This window comes from Camelus bactrianus, chromosome 9, assembly GCF_048773025.1.
Source record: "Camelus bactrianus isolate YW-2024 breed Bactrian camel chromosome 9, ASM4877302v1, whole genome shotgun sequence".
Taxonomy (NCBI): Eukaryota; Metazoa; Chordata; class Mammalia; order Artiodactyla; family Camelidae; genus Camelus; species Camelus bactrianus.
The window spans coordinates 6,531,702-6,553,488 of NC_133547.1; the positions used below are offsets into that span (position 1 = coordinate 6,531,702).

The window sequence follows — 21,787 nt, forward strand, 5'->3', positions numbered from 1 at the left end:
AATAGTGCTGCTGTGAACATTAGGGTGCAGGTGTCATTTTGAAGTAGGGTTCCTTCTGGATATATGCCCTGGAGCGGGATTCCTGAGTCATATGGTAAGTCTAATTCCTAGTCTTTTGAGGAATCTCCATACTGTTTTCCACAGTGGCTGCACCAAACTGCATTCCCACCAGCAGTGTAGGAGGGTTCCCTTTTCTCCACAGCCTCTCCAGCATTTGTCATTTGTGGACTTTTGAATGATGGCCATTCTGACTGGTATGAGGTGATACCTCATTGTGGTTTTGATTTGCATTTCTCTCATAATTAGTGATATTGAGCATTTTTTCATGTGCCTATTGATCATTTGTATTTCTTCCTTGGAGAATTGCGTGTTTAGGTCTTCTGTCCATTTTTGGATTGGGTTGTCTAATTTTTCTTATTAAGTTGTATGAGCTGCTAATATATTCTGGAGATCAAGCTTTTGTCTGTTTCATTTGCAAAAATTTTCTCCCAGTCCGTAGGTTGTCATTTGTTTTACTTATGGTTTCCTTTGCTGTGCAGAAGCTTGTAAGTTTAATTAAGTCCCATTTGTTTAATTCTTGTTTTTATTTCTATTGCTTGGGTAGACTGCCCTAGGAGAACATTTTCCCATCAGCTATTTTAAAATGTACTTTTTAATATCCAAACAGGGATATTTAAATTAATTTTATTATTAATTTCTACCTTAATTGCATGTGGTCAGAAGTATCCTTTGAAGCTTATTGAGATTTATTTTATTGGAAATGTAGTTCATTTTTGTAATTGTTTGGTGTGTTCTCGAAAAGCATGTGTACTCTACTGTTGTTGAATATGGCTTTATATATGTGTGTGTACATACATATATATTCATTAGGTCAAGTTAGTTAATTAAGTAGTTCAAATCTTCTGTATCCTTAATGAATTTTTGCTATTTATCTTTTATGTCTAAGATAAGTAGATTCCATTAATTGTCTCTATTTTGAGGCCATATTAATACATACATAACATTTTAGAATTCATATATCTCTGGTGAATTGAACTTTTTATCATTATTAAATTTTCCTCTCATCTCTGGAAAATCTTTTTGCCTTAAATATTAAATACACATTAATATATTGATATTGATATATATTACTATATTATCTATTGATATATATTACTATATTAACTATCATATTAATATAGTAATATATATTTAATTTGTAAATATTAATTATATATTAATATATTAAAAAGCTGTACAAACTTTCTTTTGGGTAGAGTTTTCATGGAATACTATTTTCCATGCTTTTTACTTTCAACTACTCCATATTCTTACATTTTAGATGTATTTTGCAAATAGCATTTAGTCTGATTCTGTTTTTTCATTAGGTCTGAAAACTTCATCTTTTAATTGAAGCATTCATTTGCATTTAATGTTAATAGTAATAGGTTTGGGTTTAAAACTAACATCTAATTAGATGTTTTCTACTTGTCCTACCTACTTTATATTCCTTTTTCTTTTCTTTCTTGCATTCTTTGTGCATTATTTTTATTAGTCCATTTTCTCTCGGATAGCTTAGAATTTAGACACTTTTACTATTATTTTAATGGTTTCCCTACATATTAAATATGCATACATTTTATCAAATGATATTTATTTGTACTTTTTCCTCTTCCCAGACAATGAAAAGTACTTATAACAATTAAACTCCGTTTACCACCCTCCTAATCTTCATTGTTATGTGTACTAATTCTTTACTTAATTAAAACCAAATAAGATGTTACTGTTACTACTTTTTTGCAGTCTCAGTTTTATCTACATATTTCCATTTTCATTACTCTCAATTTCCTTTTGCATGTTTGACCTTTCTTCTGAGATAAGTTTTCCTTTTCCAGAAGAATCCTCTGTAGTGCTTTTTGTAGTGCAGGGCTTCTGACAACAAAACTCTGTGGTTTTGCTAGCCTGAAAATGTCTTCATTTTTGTTCTTGAAGAATATGTTTTCTAGAAATGGAATTCTAAATTCAGTTATTTTCTTTCATCACTTTAAAGACTTAATTCCAGTGCCCGCTTGTTTTCCATTATTTCTTTTGAGAGGTTAGTTGTCATTCGAACTGTTGCTGCTTTGTAGGTAATGTTTTCATTTTAGTATTTCCTCTTTGGTTTGTCAAAGTTTTACTTTGTTGAGCCAGGTGTTATTTTCCTTTTATTTATGTGCTTGTGGACTCGCAGACCTTCTTGAGTCTGTGACTTGATGTTCTTCATTTGGTTTAGAAAATTCTCAGCCATTTTCCCTTCAGATTGCTTTTGTCCTATTTTCTTTCCTCTATTTCTGGTATTCCGGTTACTCACTGTATCCTCATATGTTCTTTTCTCTAATTTCCATCATTTGTTTCTCATTCTTCTTTCTGGATAGCTTCTTCTGATATATATGCCAGCTCACTATTTATCTCCTTAGTTGTGCATAATCTACTTTTTGATCCACATGTTTAGTCTTCATATCTGTTATTGTATTTTTAAGTTCTAGAAATTCCATTTGGTTCTTTTTTTTCTTTTGTAGTTTCCAGTTCTTTACCAAGTTTTCAATATTGCCTTGATCATGATAAGCATATGTATTATGAATTCTAGTACAAATAATACCAAATAGTGAAATCTCTGTTGATCTGTTTTTTGATGTTCTTATAAATGGTATTCCCATTTCATTTTCCAATTGTTTGTTGCTAATACACAGAAATACTATTGATTTTTTATATTGACTTTATCTAGAAACTGCTAAATTCAATTACAAATTTAATTCTATTAGTTTGTAGATTCTTTTTAGATGTGTAATCTCTACATGTATACTCACAGCATCTTCAAATAAAGCTTTTTTATTTATTTAATCTTTATGCTTCCCCCCCCTTCTTTACTTTATTGTATTAGCTAGGACCTCTTACATAATGCTGAATATAATAGATAATAATGAACAGACTTGTCTTGTTCCCAACCTCAGGAGAAATGCATTCATATTTAATCATCGAATGTAGTATTAGCTACAGGTTTAAGGAAGCTGTAAATTAAGGGAGTTCCTTCTATTCCTAGTTTTCACACCTTTTTTGCCATTGTTCTAAAGTATTTTCCTTCTACATATTATTAACCCCACAATACATTGCTATGTTTGTTGCTTTAGGAAGTCAAGAGTCTCTTCTAGTTCTCTATGTATTCACCCTTTCATGTGGTCATTATTCTTGCATAGCTCTGCTCCACCTGGGATAATTTTCCTCCAGCTGAAAGATTTTCCCTTAATATTTTGTGTAGTGCAGGTCTGCTGATAACAAGTACTCCCAACTTTTGTTTGTCTGAAAGCATTTTTATTTCACTTTTACTTTTTATCATTTTCTTACGGTGAAATTCATATAATGTAAAATCAGTCACTTTAAAGTGAAAAATGTGGTGGAATTTAGTACATTCACAATGTTGTGCAACTTCTATCTAGTTCCAAAATTTTTTGTCACCCCAAACAGAAACTCTGTAAGCACTAAGTCCCCTTTCTTCCTTCTCTCCAGCCCTGCTAGTAACCTCTAATCTACTTTCTGTCTCTATGAATTTGCCTTTTATACATATTTCATACAAGTGGAATCATGCAATACTTGTCCTTTTGTGTCTGGCTTATTTCATTTAACATAGTGTTTTCAAAGTTCACTCATGTTATAACATGTATTAGAATTTCATCTCTTTTTATGACTGTGTGGATATACTACTGTTTATCCATTCATCTGTTGATGGATACTTGGGCTATTTTGATCTTTTGGCTGTTGTGAAGAGTACTGTTATGAACATTGGTGTGTAAGATCAGTTTGAGTCTCTGCTTTCAATTGTTTAGTGGAATTGCTGGATCATATAAGTCTGTGCTTAACTTTTTGAGGAACTGCCAGTTTTCCGCAGTAGCTGCACCATTTTACATACTTACCAATAATGCATAATAGTTTTAATTTCTCCACATCCTCACCAACACTTATTTTCCATTTTTTAAATTATGATCATCCTAGTGGGTGTGAAATGGTATCTCATATGGTTTTTTTTTATATGGTTTTGATTTGCACTTACCTAATGACTAAATATGTTGAGCATCTTTTCACGTTTATATTAGCCATTTGTACATCTTTGAAGAAATGCCTAATCAAGTCCTTTGCACATTTTTAAATTGAATTGTATGGGTTTTGTTTTTGTTTAGTTGTAGGATTTCTTTATATATCCTGGATACTAGAGTCTTATCAGATATATTACTTGCAAATATTTTTCTTCCATTCTGTGGTTATTTTTTCACTCTCTTGACAGTATCTTTTGATTCACAAAGGACATATCTTGGTATTATATTTAAGAAACCATCGGCAAGTCTAAGGTCTTAAAGATTTGCCCCTATGTTTTCTTCTAAGGAGTTTATCATTTCCACTCTATAATTTAGGTCTTTGATGCATTCTAAGTTAGTTTTTGTATATGGTATAAGAAAAGGGTCATAAAATAAATAACTTTATTATTTTATGTGGATATCCAGTTTTTCCAGCACCATTTATTGAATGTCCTTGACACTCTTGTTGAAAATTAATCGACTATTTATGTGAAAGTTTACTTCTGGGCTCTCTATTCTACTCTATCCTGTTGGTCTATTGTGTATCCTTATGCCAATACCACACTGCTTTGATGACAGTAGCATTATAGTAAGTTTTGAAATTGGGAAGTCTGAGCCCTCTGACATTGTTCTTCTTTCTCTTTAGCTATTCTGGGCCCCTTGAATTTTCATATGAGTTTTATCATCAGCTTGTCATTTTCTTCATGGAGATGAACACATGGCTTTTGTCCTTTATTCTATTAAATAGATATATGATGTATAACATTAATTGATATTCAGATGTTAAACCAACCTTGCATTCCTGGGATAAATCCCACTTGGTCAAGGTGTATAATCCTCGAAGGCCAGAGCCTTAAGCATGCTGCATAACCCTGGTATGACAGTGGGTTTAGGAGGGATCCCTTTTTCTCTTACCCTGACCACACCCAGATTTTAGGATCTACTCATTTCCAGCTGACTTCTCTATTGTTTTTGACAATGCTCTGAAACAAATTGTTCCAGTCTGATTCAGTTAATTTGTCCTCCCTTACAGGAGTAGTTCTTGAAGTCAGTGTTTGAGGTTTGTTCTGACCTCAAACATTGGATCTTCTTAGCTAGCTCTTTCCCTGGTTCTCTCTGGCATACTAACTGGCTTACAGTTCTGCTTATATCTCTCCTGATGTCACCAGCCTCCTCTTGATTGTTTACCACCAAATCCTCTACTGTTTTTGAGTATGCCCTTAGGCTTAAATGTCCTCACAGTCTGTTTCAGATAAATTAGTTCTTGGGGGAAGAGCTTCTGAGCTATTTGTTCTTAAGGCCTGCCTCTCTCCCTTGACAAAAACTCCAAGGCTGGATGGGGACAGAGACCTACTTCTATCTGAGTGCTTAAGGAACAGGGTACTGGATGGGGCATTAGCCTTTGGTCTTACTGACTTGCCACTCCTGGCATGTAACCTCTACCTAACCAATGAGATGGGGTTGGGTAGGTCAGGGCCCCAGTATTCTCACTGTGTCATCCCTGAAGTAGAGCCTCTGCCATGCAAGTGAGGGCAGAGTGGAAGAAGAGGGCTCCCCACCTTTTACCACACTTGCCTGGAATTTAGTCTCTGCAACACATAGCTAGAGAGGAATGAGAAATGCTGGTGGCCTGCCCCTTTGGAAGACACCATAGGCTTTGAGTGAGATCCAGGGAGAAAGGGAACCCTGTGTTCTTGGCTCCATCCACCTAGAGTGGACTTTCCATAACAGTGGGCTGGATGGAGGGAGGGAGAGAGCAGGCTGTGGTTCACATGCCACAAACTGTCACTATCCTGAGTTTTACTAGATTTTCTTGAATAAATGTTTCTTCACTGCTGTATCAGGACAATTTCCAGAGACCTTAAATGTTCTTTTGTTTATAACTTTCACAAGTTGTGCTTGTTTCACTAGGGAATGGGTCCACAGAGCTCCTCATGCTGCCTTTCCAGAAGTGGATCCCCAAGGAAGCTTTTTAATTCTACCAATCTCTATATTCCACCTTATATCTACTGAATCAGAATATGGAAGAGGAAGTTTAGGAGAATAAAAGGCAGCAATCTCTATGTTTTGAGAGTCCCTCAAGTGATTGTGATAGACAGCCAGGATTGGGAACCACCAGCCCAGAAATCTGTGTGTGTCAGTTGGGCCAGGTAGACCAGAGGGAGAAAAGAAAGAACCAGAGTGCCTTAAGTGTTTACTGTGTCCTTGGCACTCAATGTCCACTATGTCACTTTTAGTCCTTTCAGGCAGTGATGATGTTAAGCTGATACTTCAGTGTTTATGGCTGGCATCCATTCTGATTGGGCAGTGCTCATGCTACAACAGTCACTAAATATTTTGAAATTCATCTATTCTTGTAAAAAAAAAAAAAGAACCTGAATGTCAGAGAGAGGACATTATTTTCCCAAAGACGATAACTTATGAGGAGAAGAGCCAAGATTTAAACTCTGGCCCTCATTGCTCTAAAACCCTTGTTGTTGTGGAGTTTTACATTCTGCCATCTGAGACATGTCCCTTAAGGTCTACTCTTCTTGGTGACCCCAAGATTTCCTCAGGAGTTAGTGGACCTGTAAGAAGAAAGTCATGGAGTCCCTTGAAGAATTATCAGAGGACGAGGCCCCCAAAGAACACCAAGTTTCCTCAACCCTACCCTGGAAGCTCAATACCAAAGAGATTCGGGCCACCAAGACTCACAACTACTTTACTCAGACCAAAAGAACTGAGAACATTTTGGTCCAAGTTGCCTTCTCTGTTGGGCTAAGCAGCATATGGCGTTTCCCTTACCTATGTCATCGGAACGGAGGAGGTAAGGCCAGGGTTAAGGAAGGAGTTTTAAGGCTGGGAGCCTAGACTCCTAGGTCCTGGGGGAGGAGATAACTGGAAGGGAGGCAGCCAGACTCCTAGGGGATAGAGAGGAGGGGGGCCAGGACTCCTGACTGCCTGAGCACAGCTCCTGGCTCCCTTCTTCAGGCAGCTTTATCCTGATGCACTTCTTCATGCTCCTCTTGTTCGGGATCCCCCTCTTGTACATGGAGATGATCATGGGGAAATGGCTGCGTGTGGACAACATCCGGGTCTGGAAGCAGCTCACCCCCTGGCTGGGCGGCATAGGCTATGCCAGCATACTGGTGAATGAGGGGCCCAGCCAAGAGGCATCCCAGTTCACCCCTTGTGGTCTCCAGGTTCCCTGTCTCCACCCATCCAGCCCCTCAGGCCCACTGTGTCCACCCCCAGGTGTGCGTCATGGTGAGCTTGTATAACAGCGTCATCACCACCTGGAGCCTCTCCTACCTGGGCAACTCCTTTCATCATCCCCTGCCCTGGGACCAGTGCCCACTGGTGAAGAACATCACTGTCAGCGGTGAGGAGAGGGAGAGACAGGGCCAGAAGAGTCAAGGGAGGCAGGGGCAACAAGGAGCAAGAGCCAAAGGGGAGGAAGTGAAGAGCAGGGGTAGGCACCAGGTGAGGTCGTATCTAAGCGCCTGGGTCCCCCCAGACCTCTCTTGCCTTGGGACTGTGTCCCACCAGTACTTCTGGTACCACACCACCCTGAGTGCCTCAAACCACATAGAAGAGGGGGTCAAGGCCCTTGTCCTGAATCTCAGCCTGGGCATCTTCGCAGTCTGGTTCCTCGTCTTCTTAATCATGATGACAGGGCTAAAGATGTCAACGCAGGTAAGCCACCCTGACTGCTGATCCCACTACCACTTCACCTTTGCAAATCCAGAGATCCTCAGGCTCCCTGCCCCCTTCCCTTTGACCTCTCTTCTCCAATCCCCATGACCCTCCCACCCACCCAGAGGGCAAGCTCAGATGTGACCACCCAGCATCTCCACCAGGGCTCCTAAGGAAGGTGCTGTTCTCTCCCTAAGCAGCTGTCAGCTGCTCCTCTCACAAAGAGCTGCTCCTCCCATCCACAGCATGGAAGAGCACCTTGTCTTGACCCCATTCCCTCTTCACCTTCCCTCATCTGCATGTCACTGCATGTGAAGACCTGCAGGCAGCTTTTAGATTAGGCCACAGACTCACGCCCCGAGCCTGGCATGTCCCTCCTTCCTTCATTTTGACTGTGACTGTTGACCCCTAAAGAGGCCAACTGGCACGGATACATTTCCAAAGTTTCTCATTTAGAGTACTTTATCCCAATCCATACTTCCAATCCATCCCCTTGGCACCTGGATATTCTCCTTCTGTGGAAAAGTTATTTCAATGTGTTTACTAGGTCATTTTGGTTAACATTACCTGTAACTTCTGGCCCCTGTATCTACACAAGCAATCAGCTCACCCCATACATCCCGGAGGCCCAACTTCAACTTACCATTCCTTTGCAGCCTTCAAAATAAACCATTCACACAAAAGCAGATTTTACTAAAGGCTTGGTGGCAGGGGGAGCTTCTCTCACCTATCCCTGAACAAAAATAATAATTCCTGTTAACCATGTTGTTTTCTCCCAAAGTTTCTTCTTCATTTGTTTTCTTCCCCCATCATCTATGAAGTTGTTCCATGCAGACTTCAGCCTCACTGGCTTCTCTCCCCTTTGCAGTTCCTGTCCCTAAACTCACAAATAGGCCACAAAACCAAGGTCTGTGAATTAACAGTGTCCAACTGCACCACCATTTAAAAACCACCTTTACCTGGGGCCTCATTCTTCACCCTTGAGCAGCTGATTAGAGGATTTTTCTTCCGCAAACAACACTGTTGCCTCCCTAGAAAAAGCCTCCCATAGCTCCCTCTCGTTACATCTGGGCCACCTTAACACTGCTTACCTCCATCTCTCTATTCCTGCTGACTGCAGTCCCCTGCTAATGCTCACCTCTGTCCTGTCTTCCCTCCTCCCCATTTCTGACTTCTGGTTTGTCCTGACCCCTCTGGCCAGATGCTGGTTTTCTCAGTATTCCTCCCCTACATCCTCCTCCTCTGCTTCCTCATCCGAGGTCTCTTCTTGGAAGGTGCGACCACCAGCCTCAGACGTATGGTGACCACAGAGGTGAGGCTGCGGACTCCAAACCTCCCTCCCTCAACTACCCAGGTCTTCTCTGAATCTCCTTCCCCTGAATCTTCTTTCCTTCTGCCCCAGCCTACCCCTCATCCCTCCTGCTTTCCACCCCAGCCTGCCCACCTCTACCAGCTCATTGGGGGGTCCACACTCTGAGCCCACTCGCAAACTCCTCTCACCCACCTTCATCCACAGCTCTCTGCCTGGGCCTCGCTGGACCTGTGGCGTCAGGCAGGAGGGCATGTGCTCTACTCTTTGGGCCTGGGCATGGGCACCATCATCTTGTTCTCCTGCAAGGCTGGAGGCGACAGCTATGTCCAGGTGGCTTCTTTGGTGGCCCTGGTCAACCTGGTGACCTCATTGCTGGCCACATCCATCATCTTTATAGTGCTGGGGTTCTGGACCACCACCAGTGGCCACGCCTGTGTCGAGCAGTAAGTAATCACAGCCTTGCAGATTCAAGAGGAGTCTCCCTCCCTCTGTATTAGCAACCACCCCCCAGCCTCATGGACCTTTGAACTTGAACCTCTCCCATAATGATATTATACTTATTCTCAGAGAAAACAGCCAAAAGGGAATATTCTAATATCCATCACTTTATAGATAAGAAAATAGTCTTAAGAGTTGTGACTGTCCCAAGGTTTCCATAAATTGCAAACGGTGTAAAGAAGTTTTCAAAATCAACTATTTAACTCACCAAAGAGGCAGTTATAACATTCTGAGCCACAATCAGTGGTTGTGGCCTAGGCTGCATATTGGAACCATTTGGGAAGCTTTAGAAAACACTTATGTTTGAGTCCCACCCCCGGAGATTCTCATTTACTTGGTCTGGGGTGCATTCAGGCATTGAGATTTTTTTTTTTTTTAAACTTCAAGGTGTAATTTTTCTTCCAGTTAGGATGCTGGAAGGATGCAAAAGTCCATGTTCCCATAGTAGGAGCAATTTAAAGAATGGACAAAATAAAAATCATACTTTCCTATAAAGTTACTGAAGAGCAGTGGACACAAAGAACCCTATTAAACTAAATGAGCCCATCATAGGTGAGCAAAGAGTCATAAATGCCTTTATATTGGGGGTAAATGCCTAATCTGGGAGCATGTGGGTGGAGGAACAGGCCTGTCACAGATGGAGAGATTTTGCACAGATAAAAAGAAATCCAAGCACTTAATGACGGTATGGGCTTCCAACTGGTACTCGACTTTCAAGAAGCCCTCAACACACAAATAAATGGCTTGACCCCCTTTTCCCCTCACTCTGTTCCCAGGAATTGTGTTGAGGAAGTGGCAGAAGATGCAGCAGAGACAAGGCTAGCAAGCAGAGGAAGTGTGCACTGTCTTATGGTGCTCAGATTGTGGCCCCACTGGATAAACCAAAAACATCTAAAGCTATAATCCAACCCACTCCAACTGAAGCAGTGACAACAGAAAGGAATTAGTCCCTGATGTGGTTCAAAAAGTTGAGGGCATGGCTCATGGGAACAGTAATCTCTCTAATTCCACTTGAAGGCAGAGAAAAACTCAACTAATGAAAATTACCACCCAACCCAAACTCAACTGTACTCTTAAGAAATGTGAATAATTAGCCCTCATCCTAGCTGTCTGGTAGAATAAAAGGCTTAAACTTACTGAGACTAAGCAAAATAAAACAATATACCTTTCTTCTTTGTTCTTCTATACACAAAGTCCAGAATAAAATTAAAAATCTCAAGACATTCCAAAAACCAGAAAAATATAACCCATGGCCAAGAGAAAAAAAGAAGGCCTAAAGATCATCAGACACATTAGAATTAGCAGACAAGAACTTTAAACAACCATTATAAATATGTTAAGGAATTTAATAGAAAAGATTAATAAAATGTGTGAAGACAGTGGGGATATTTTAGGAAAGCTGTAGAAACTCTAAAAAAGAACCCCATGAAAATTCTAGAATTTAAAGTAAATGAAAGTTTCACTGGATGTATGTAATATGGATTGGAACCGGCAAAAAAAAAAAGGATCAGTTAATGAAGACAACTAAATAGAAGTTACACAAAGTGAAACAGAGAGAGAGAAAAGGAAAGAAAAACTAAACAAGACCACTAGTGACCTGCAACAGTAATATATGTATATATTTTTTTGGTGGGGGGAGGTAGTTAGGTTTACTTATTTATTCTTAGTGGAGGTGCTGGGGCTTGAACCCAGGACCTTGTGTATGCTAAGCATGCACCCTACCACTTGAGCTATACTCTCCCCCTGTAGTATATGTATAATTGGAGCTGCAGAAGGAAAGGAGAGAGCATTGGGGTCAAAATTGTTTTTAAATAGCAGGCAAATTTTTTCCAAATTTTATTAAAAACATCAGCCCACAGATCCCAGAAGCTCAGAAAACCCCAAGCAGGTTAGATAAAAAGAGGATCACTCCTTGGTGTATTGTGGTCAAGCTTCTGAAAGCCAAATGTAAATAGAAAATGTTTAAAGCATTCAAAGATTTAAAAGTACATTGCATGAAGTGGTACAATGATAAGAATTATGACTAATTTCTCATCAGAGACAATGGAAGTCAGACGACAATGAGATAGAAATGTTTAAGAACGCTGAAAGAAAGGATCTAACAACCTAGAGTTCTGTAGTCAGCTAAATACCCTTAAACAATGAAAGTGAAATGAAGACATTTTCAGATTAAAATGAGAGAATTCATCGCTAGCAAATCTGTACCAAGAGACTATTAAAGGAAATTCTTGAGGCTGAAGGGAAATACCTGGTTTGTATTTAGATTTCATAAAAGCATACAGTTGAAAAAGTAGTTTCACCTACCCAAGCTGTTCTTAACACTGTTGTGCTAAAGATCCCACCACCACCAACAGAAAATTAGCTAACATCTTATTTAAAGGTGAATTATTGAACAATTTCCCCTAATACTGAAAACAAGGCAAGAATATGTATCTCTTCTCATCACTTATGTTCAATATTATAGTGAAGTTCCTAGCCAGTGAAAGAAGGCAAGAGAAGGATTTTATTAAGCATAGAGGCCAGATAAAGTAAAACTGTCTTTATTCACAACTGGCATCAGTGTGTACTTAAAAACCTAAAGGAGACGGGGAGAGTACAGCTCAGTGGTAGAGCGCATGCTTAGCATGCACAAGGATCTGGGTTCAATCCCCAGCACCTCCTCTAAAAGTGAATAAACCTAATTACTAATTACCTCCCCCATCACCACACACACCAAAAAAAAAAAAGAAAGAAAACCTAAAGGAATCTACTCAAAAAAAACCCTACTAAAATAAACAAGTGCATTTAGGAAGGTCACAAAAATAAAATTCACTCTATGAAAACAATATTTCTACACACTAACAACAAACAGTTAAACAAAAAATTTATAAACAAAACTGTTTACAATTAGATCAAAACCCACCAAATTCTAAGGCTATATTTAACAAAATAGGTGTAAGATCTCTTTACTGAAAACTGTGGAGCACTGCTGAGAGAAAAAGATCTAAATAAATAGATATATTAAGTTCCTGGATTTGCAGAACCATTGCTATTAATATATAAGTTCTCTCTAAATTGCCAAGTGAAATGGCAATTCACATCCCAGCAAATTTTACTGTAGAAATGACAAGATGATTCTAAAATGTAGATGGAAATGCAAAGGACCTAGGTAGTCAGATCAGTCTTGGAAAAAAAAAAAGTTGGAGACACACTATCTGGTTTCAAGAGTCACTATAAAGTTGCAGTAGTCAAGACAATGTTATATTGGCCTAAGGATGACCAACAGAACAAAGTAGAATTAAACCAACACACATATGATCAATTGATCTTCAATAAAGATGCCAAAGCAATTCAACGGTAAAGGAAATTCTTTTCAGTACCTGGAAAAAAATAAACTGATCCCTACCACACACCGTGCCCCCAAATTAATTCAAGACGAATGAAAGACCTTAATGTAAAAGCCAAAACTATAAAGCTTCTAGAAGAAAACATAGAATATCTTGACCTTGGGTTTAACAAAGATTTTTTAGCCAGGATACAAAAACCACTAACCATAAAAAAAACAGGTTGCTAAGTTAGAGTCATCAAAATTAAAAACTTCAGCCCAGCAAAAGCCACCACTGAAAGTGAATAAGAAAGCCACAAACTGGGAGAAAATCACACATATACACACACACACGTGTACTGATAAATGATTTTTATCCAGAATATTTTAAGAACTCCTACAAGTCTATAAGACAAAACCAAACAATCAACAAATAGGCAAGTGGGAGTGTAACATGGTATGAACCATTTTTGGAAACTTTAGCAGTTTTTACAAAAATTAAATATACACTTACCATATAATTTACCTATTCCTCCCCTGCTACTTAACCTTATAGAAATAAAAACAATGCCACAAAAAGGCATGTATAAAAACAAACATTCACCTACTTAAAGACATTTTGGTTTCAGCTTTACTCATAATGGTCCAAACTAAGCAGCCTAGATGTCTATCAGGAGGTAAACATAATAAATCTTAGTATCTTTATTCAACCAACAGAATACTATTCATCACTTAAAAGAAGTGAACTAATGATATATGCAACCACATGGATGACCCTCAGACATTACATTGGATGGAACAAGCCAGACATAAAAGACGACACATTGCATGAATCTATTTATATGAAATCCAAGCACAGGCAAAACGAGCATGTAGGAATGGGAATCAGTAGTTGCCTCTGGAGTGGAGGGAACACACTGGAAAGGGGCAGAAGGGAACTCTATGTAGTGATGGAAATATTTTTTATCTTGATTGGGATGTTGGTGACATGGGTAGTTGGTCAAAACTCATAGACGTGTCTGTTTAATATCTGTGCTGCTTATTGTCTGTAAATGATAGCTCAAAAAAAATTACAGCTCTTGTTTCTTAAAAAAGCTCCTAGTTGAAAAGGAAAAAAAAAAAAAAGCTCCCAGTTGATTCCAATGAGCAGCCTAGACTGAGAAGCATCCTCTCCCAGGGCAGCACTGCCCGTCAGAGCTCCGTGATGCTTGGAAGCCTCCACCTGCACCGTGTGTGGCCACCAGCCGTAGCACCTGAAATGTGAATGCGATCAAATATGGCAAATGGGACTGAGGAACTGGATTTTTCACTTTATATGATTTTTAGTTTAAATAGCCATATGTGTCTGGTGGCTACCATAGTGGACCACGTAGAGCTGAAAGGACTGCCATCCCGAAACCCCTGCCCTTCATTATATAGAGTCTCTCAAACTCTAATGGGCATTATGAATCTCCTGGGGATCTCAATCAGTAAGTCTGGGGTGGGCCCAAGCGTCTGCATTTCTAAAAAGTTCCCAGGTAGGGCAACTGCTCCACAGAACCTACTTTGATTAGCATTACCCTCTCTTTAGATAAGAAAATGTGGAGGTATAGAGTCTTACAGAAGTTTTCTAATCAGGAGCACAGAAGGCAACTGAGACTCTGGCAGCATTTCACTAAATTAACTAAGCACAGTATTTATGGTCCCAGTGACACCCCTCCCCCATTCCCAAGTGTGTATCCTGGAGAACTTCTCCCGGGAGCCCCGCAGATGGATGGTTGTCGTGGTGACTGGTGTTTGATCACAGGAGGTAGGGCCATTATCTGGGGAATCAAACATGACTGTGGATTGCGAATGCATATTATGCAATATGGTGCAGCAATCAGGAACAACAAACTAGATATACATTCAGCAACGTAGAGATTTTGTCAAAATTGAGGGGAAAAATAAAACGATTTATAGCACAATGACACTTAAGTGATGACACAAAGCAACATTTTTCACAAAGAAATACCCACATTTAATGTTAGTCAAGCACATGAAAGTGAGTATCTGCAGAAGGAGAGGAAAGACTGAAATTCACAGAGGAAAAAAAAAAAGATTAAACAGACTTTGCTCTGCCAGTTGAGGAAAATGTATCATGAATGGTTTGATTAACCCAGCATTCTAAACTTAAGATCCAAGAAGACACAAAATTCTGAGATTATTAGTTTTCTAAGCTGCCGGAACAAAGTACCACAAACTGGGTGGCTAAAACACCAGAAATTTATTGTCTCACACCTCTGGAGCCCAGAAGTCTGAGATCAGAGTGTTGGCAGGGTTGGATCCTTCGGAGGGCAGTCAGGCAGGCTTTGCTCCATGCCTCTTCTGGTGGTTCGCTGGCAATCTTTGGTGTTCCTTGTCTAGTAAATCTCTGCCTTCATCCTCACATGGTATTCTCCGTGTGTGTGTGTGTCCAAATTTCCTCTTTTCATAAAAGGACACCATAGTGGAACAGGGGCCCACTCTACTCCAGTACTTCATCTTTAATTACCCCTGCAACAGCCTTATTTCCAAATAAGGTCCCATTCTGCAGTACTGGAGAATGTATGAGTGTGGGAGCAGGGGCACACAACTCAACCCAAGGCACCTTGGAATTAGCTACTGCAAATGTAACATCTTCTGCCCCCTTAGGTGGAAGCTCCAGGGCGACTCACCCCAAGTCTATGTGATTGACTTCCAGTCCCTGCCCTTGTTACTCAGCTGCACTCATCTTGGGCAATTCATGTCCCTCTCCTGTCCTCAGTGTCCTTGGTTTGCAGCTAGCAGAGGGACCAGTCTGTTCTCCACCACCTTTCCTTTTCTCTGCTTCCCCTTCAGGAGTGTCTCAAAGCTGATGAAGCTGATCGACAAGGGGGTGCTGCCACAGGATGTCAAGCCCCCAGAAGACATCCTGCTCCTGCCCACCATGGACTACCTAGACTGGATCAACAACCTCCCAGGACACCTCCAGCACCAGGTCATCCACTTCTCCCCATCCTGCAGCATCAAGGCGCAAAAGGAAAAGGTGTGTTTGTTGGGGGCAGGTGGGTGCTTCCCAACAGCCCCAGAGGCCACTGGGAAATGTATTTCCCAGGGGCCTTGTGGGCTATCTACATACCTTCTGAGGCAGGTAACAGAATTACTCTTCCACCACCATTTAGTATGTGCCAGGGCCTTTGCTAAATTTTCACTCTAATTCTCACATCAACTCTAGGGTCTCTATTTATCAGAGGAGGAAACTCAGGTGGAAACTTAATAGGTGATGCTCATACAGCTTATGAAACCAAAAAGGGCAAACACCCAACACTTTGGCCATCCACCTACCACTATGCCTCTCTCCTCTGCCTGAGACAGATATTGCTAATCGATCACTGCACCATTCCCCCCCAATCCAGCCCCACCACTGCCTCAGAGCCCTTCTCCCCAACAGTTCATGGAAGGCCCTGGCCTGGCATTTGCAGCCTTCTCCCAAGTCGTCTCGTTGTTCCCTGGTGCCTCTTTCTGGGCCATCCTCTTCTTCATAGCCCTGCTCATCATAGGGCTGAACAACTTGATAAATATCTTGGAAGGCATTGTCTTTCCCCTCCAGAACTCCATCTCCATCTTCAAGAATTACCCCAGGATGCTCTCAGGTACTATGGATTCTCACCCCAGTGACCACCTTGCCCCTAGTGCCCCTCTTCACTAGGCCATCCCTAATCTCCTGGGCTCACTTTGACCCCTGACCCAGCTACACATAGACCTCAGTGTGGCCAAACCTGCCTCTGCCTTAGCGATCATCTGCTTGGGAGGTTTTCTGGGCAGCCTCGTCTTCACCAGTCAGGCCGGCAGCTACGTAATGTCCTTGTTTGATGACCACCTGGTCCCGCTGACCCTTGTCGTCATTGTGGCCTTCCAGAACATGGCCCTGACCTGGATCTACGGAGCTAGGAGGTGATGTTCAAGCCTCAGGGGACCCCACCCCGGGTCTCTGAGGAGAGCTGGGGCATGGTCTACTCCTTCAGTCCTTCCCACAGCAGAGGGTCCAGCTGAGAGCAGGAGGGAGTGATCTGAGGGGAGCTGGGTGGGTCCTGATGGAACAAGCAGTCAGGACCAAGGGGACTCAGGTTCCCCTGCCATTGGCCAGTTGGGCTAGTCTGAAGGCAGAGGGCTGGGAGCAGTGTACCCCCTCTGGATGGGAGGATTCCCACGGGGAGGCCAGATGCAGAGCCCAACCTCAGGGAGTGCCTGGCAGGACCTGACAGTCCCTAAGTGTTGAGAACCTGTGAGAGAACCAGGGGACTGGCGGGCCTACCCTCCCAAGGGCTCCAGGCCCTGGTGGCCAGAGGAGGGCTCCTTCCCAGACGTCCCTGCCCACTGCCCCCAACCCAGGCTCAGGGAAGAAATGTTCAGAGAGCTGGGCCGCCCTCTGTGGCCCTTCTGGACTTTCCTGTGGTGCTACGTGACCGTGCCAGGGCTGCTGGCCCTCCTCACCGTCTGCCTCATGCATCTCTACCAGGGGGCACACCTCTACTACACTGCCTGGAACAGCAGTGGGGTGAGATTGCCCTACCCGGGCCTCCCACCTGGACTTTCGGGACCCGTTGTCCAAATGCCCCCAACAAGCCCCTAAGTCTGGGCTCCTCCCATCCCCAGGGACCGTCTGGCCAGCTTCCCAGTCCCTGGGAAATCTGATCCCCAACATCACATGGACTGAAACCCCCCCCCCCCCCACCGCCTCTTCCTCCCACCTTGCTGCCCTCTCTCTCTGCCCTCAGAGCCAGGAAGTAAAACAGCCCTACCTGCACAGGACCCTGGGCTGGGTCACCTTCTTCAGCACCCTAACCTTGCTGCCAATCCCAGTCCACCCATTTCATCATTGGTGGTCCCTCCAGGACTACACTGCCCCTGGTTCCTTTGAAAAGCTACTGTCCAAAAAGACTACCTTTGTGTCCCCCAAGCCCTTACAGTGGCCTAAGCAGCACTCGGTGAAGTCCAGCTTCACCCCCCAGGACAGAAGCAGAGAGACCTCATCTAGAGAGTTAAGTCTGTCCACCAGGGGGTGGAACCAGGACTCCCAATGGCTCAGCCCAATCTTGAGTAGGAGTGAGAGCTCTTCCTGGTTCAGCCTGCCTCTCCCAGCCTCCCTGACATCTGCCTTGTCCACGAGGAGTGTCAGCGCCCCCGCCTCGAGGCGGGCGACCCCAGCCTCAACAACCATAGACAGCACGCAACAAGGGCAGGAAGACCATGAAAAAAATCCACACAAGAAATCTGTTCAGTAACTAGCGACACACCCATTTTCTCCAAGGAAGCATCTCTGTCCAGTAACTGGTGGCATTAGTGGCATAGCTACAGAAACAGTTGGTTCTGCCAGAAAGGAGGGGCAGGGGCACGTGGAAAACTTGCCTAGCAACCAGTGACATCACTCATTTGACTTTGGAAGGAAAAAGACAACCTGGGAACTCTTTTCTCCCCTGGAATATTACTGCTTCTGCTAAGTGGAACCCTGCTCTGGGATTGGGGAACTCAGAAGAAGAAATCAACTCAGCTACACATAGGGTTAGACCTGGTGCCCCCTCGTCCCCCTGTGAGGCGGGGGCACCATGCTGGCACGACGGGATGGGCCTCACAGCACTTTCCAGGACCCAGCCTTCTCAGCTATCACGGACAGTGTTCTCTCCAACACCCCACCTCCACCACCAAACTGGATCACTAGGGTGGCTGACTTCTCCAGGGCTGCCCTCTTGGAATGAGGCTGAGACAGCAATGTTGTGGGTCAATAAATGGGTTCTTTGGGACCCCATGCACAGGCTGTGGGCACAGTGTTCTTTTGGTGAGCAGCCCAGATGTCAGCCTCCTCCCACGTACACCAACCTCTGGCAAACTGAGTGTCCAGTCTGGTGACCCCAATTTCCCTCTGCCTTTGGGACACAAGTATGAGCCCCTAGACCCCTCCTTGTCCTGGAGTTGAGCCATGCCATGGTAGAACCTTGCAGCAATCAGAATCACCCACTCTAGAAAGTGTGCTCATCTCTAACTCAAACTTGGTCATTGGTGACCATACTAAATCTATCCCGTAACTCACCTCTCACTACTTCTACCAAGAGGGCAGCATGCCTGGAGCACTTAGACCCTCTCTAGCTGGCTGGCATTGCTTCGTTCCCCCTTGGAGAGGGTCCCCTCACCCACTTGAGCACCGAGAGGGGGGTCGCCTGGTTTCGGTGGGCTCGGGACCAAGGAATCTTGGGGAACTTGAGCTTATTAGGGTTTCCTGTGGGAGCAGGTAACACCGCTGTGCTGCTTTGAATGTCAAATGGAGTTGAGGCAACTCGGGATGGAGGCACCGGGGCCCCTGGTAGAAGACACACCCCTTAGTGACATCCTGGGCAAAAACTTGTCTCCCACTCCCTACTTGCAAAGGACATGGCCTTGAGAATCAATGTCAGCTTCCATCGCCACCCACCCTGGTTCCCAGTCACTTCCCAAATCTTCGCCTGCTTTTTCACACCTTTTATTTACCTCAAAGGCCTTGAAACACTCTTTAGCCACTCCCCTATCAGTGACTTTTTGAGAAAATATCCCCAACATATATATTTTACTTGTACACTACTGTCATTCTACATACTTGGTATCAGTAAAGTTTCATTTGTTTTGCTCATTTTGATTTTAAAAAACAGATGTAAATAGAAATTCTAGATTTTCCTTCCTGCATTCCCAATGTAACGGCTTCTATGACCCAACTAGAAGAGCCCTGAAAAGGTCAAGGGCAGAGACACCCCGAGTCCTTCCTGCCCCTGAGACTCAGCCCTTGGCCCCCTGCCTCCTCCCTCACTCTCTAAGGACCCTGGGTCTGGGATGACCCAGCTCCCGGAACTGGAGGTGGGTGGAGTGGGCCTGGTCCTCCTCCCACCCTCACCCCCACCTCTGTTTCTCCTCCCCTCCCCGGGTCAGGATGGGCCACCATGAACCGGTATCGCCAAGTATCTGGCGGGGTTAAGATAAAAGCCATGTAGACAATGAGTCCTGCACGCAGAACTGTTGTTCTAAAGCCATTTTTGTGCAAGGTTAGGCGGATGAGAAGTCCTGGCACAAAAGACACTTTCCCAGGTGCTGTGAGAAGCCCTGTGCCCTTGTTAATACCTGGACAAAGCCACAGACAGGCCCTGGGCTGGCCTCCTTCCCCTCATCCCTCCTTTCAGGAAGTCGATATTGCGGGAGGCTCAGAAGAGAGAAAGGACGGCCCTGAGGTCAAATAACTAGTCAGTGGCTGAGGCGGACGTAGAACTGAGGTCTTCTGGCACCTAGTCTGGAATCCTTTCATTTTCCATTTCCCCACCAGATTAAACACTTCTTGACCTTTGTGGCTAAGGTGTGGGCATGTGACCTATGTTCCCCAGTCTGAGGTGCCCCACGAGCTTGGAGGGGGCAATGAGCACATGCAAGGAGGCCCAGCGTATGGGGAGATTGGTGGCCTTGGTGAACGTGGGGCGGAAGCCTCAGGCCCCCCGGCCACGGGCTGCGTGGAAGGGGTGTCTCTGCTAGGCCGGTCCTGCAGTGGAGGTTTGGACAACTGGGACACCAGCGGGGGGAAGCCACACAGGGAGCATTGGCAAGCAGTTGCAGCTAAGACAGGAGCCTGCAAACTTTTCCTGTAAAGGGCCAGATAACAAATATTTTGGGCTTTCAGGACATGGTCTCTATGGCATACAGTTGTCCCTCAGGACTGGTTCCAGGACCTCCACAGATACCTCAATCTTCAGATGCTCAAGTCCCTCATATAAAGTGGCGTACCATCCACATGTGACCTACACACTTCCTCCCGTGTACTTTACATCACCTCTAGATACCTCTTAATACCTAACATGATGTAAATGCTATGTAGACAGTTGTAAATACGATGTAAATGCTATATAAATAGTAACCAGTGTGGCAAATTCAAGCTTTGCTTTTTGGAACTTTCTGAAATTAAAAAAAATATATTTTCAGTCCACATTTGGTTGAATCCATGGATGTGGAACATGTGGGTACAAAGAAGGCGACTGTACTCTCTTTGTTATTTGGTTTTTATGACTCTTAGAATGTAAAAACCATTCTTAGCTCACAGGCAAGATTTATCCTGCACCACTAGTAGTTTGCCAACACCTGATCTAGGGCCAAGTCAGGCCTGCAAGAAAATGCCAGTGACTAAACCAGAATTTAGTTTCAACCCCCTCATGGGCCCATTTTGGGCCAGGAGGCCATGCAGAAGGTGTTGCCACCAAGCTGTCCCACAGAAAGAAAGGTGACCCCAGAATGGTCAGAGGGAGCAAATCCTAAATTTTCAAGATGGTCTATATAACTCCCCCCAGCTTAGATCTCAGGAGATTGTTATCCAGGAGGCAGTCAGGAAGAGAAGGAGCCTCTCTGGGAACACCCGTGCAGTGATCAAACTGTCCGGCCAAGCTGCGTGGACCAGGAGGAGGGAAGAAGGTAGAGTCAGAAATCTTTTTGAGCTGATTTTCTAGGAGATGCTTCCAACCATCAATAATAGCAGACGCACGTGGATAGGAGGGAAACTAGGAAGTCCCAGCCAACACCTTAACTAGCCATTGACTGCAGTCTGTCTTCCAAGGTTGGAGCTGGGGTTGGATGGCTGCTGCACCCCGGTGGGCATCACCAGCTTTTTACTCAGCCCAACCAGCAGTGAACCAGGCCCGGTCACTTATGGGAACCTCTGTAAATCGAGGGCCCCGCTGACGAGCCAGCAGCTTTGCAGGGGAGTAGGGGATAAAGTTTCCTCCAAAGGGAAAGCCGCTACTTCTCCATGGCAAAACTGAGATGACCCGAGGACCAGCCCAGCTGTGCTCTTGAACATACCATTTTCATCTAACCATTTCAGACCTTACTGGTTGTCAAGTTCAAGTTGACCTACCCCAAAATGGAGATGTCAGA

The 21,787-nt window shown here is 43.5% G+C and overlaps 1 protein-coding gene and 1 non-coding gene across 5 annotated transcripts in view; one reads left to right on the top strand and one right to left on the bottom strand.

Moving 5' to 3' along the window:
* The first annotated feature begins 4,769 nt into the window (after positions 1-4,769).
* On the top strand, positions 4,770-12,305 carry LOC105062764 (uncharacterized). The gene is made up of 2 exons (XR_012508967.1): positions 4,770-6,891; positions 7,056-12,305. It is a non-coding gene; the product is annotated as an uncharacterized LOC105062764 (transcript).
* Positions 12,306-13,181: 876 nt separating this feature from the next.
* Positions 13,182-21,787, bottom strand: part of TRPM4 (transient receptor potential cation channel subfamily M member 4) — a 51,572-nt gene continuing 42,966 nt past the window's right edge. For all 4 annotated transcript variants that reach the window (XM_074369261.1, XM_074369259.1, XM_074369265.1 and 1 more), the window contains one exon: positions 13,182-14,127. In XM_074369261.1, the coding sequence (XP_074225362.1) occupies positions 14,066-14,127 (62 nt within the window). In that variant the 3' untranslated portion in view covers positions 13,182-14,065. The remainder of the gene's footprint in view (positions 14,128-21,787) is intronic.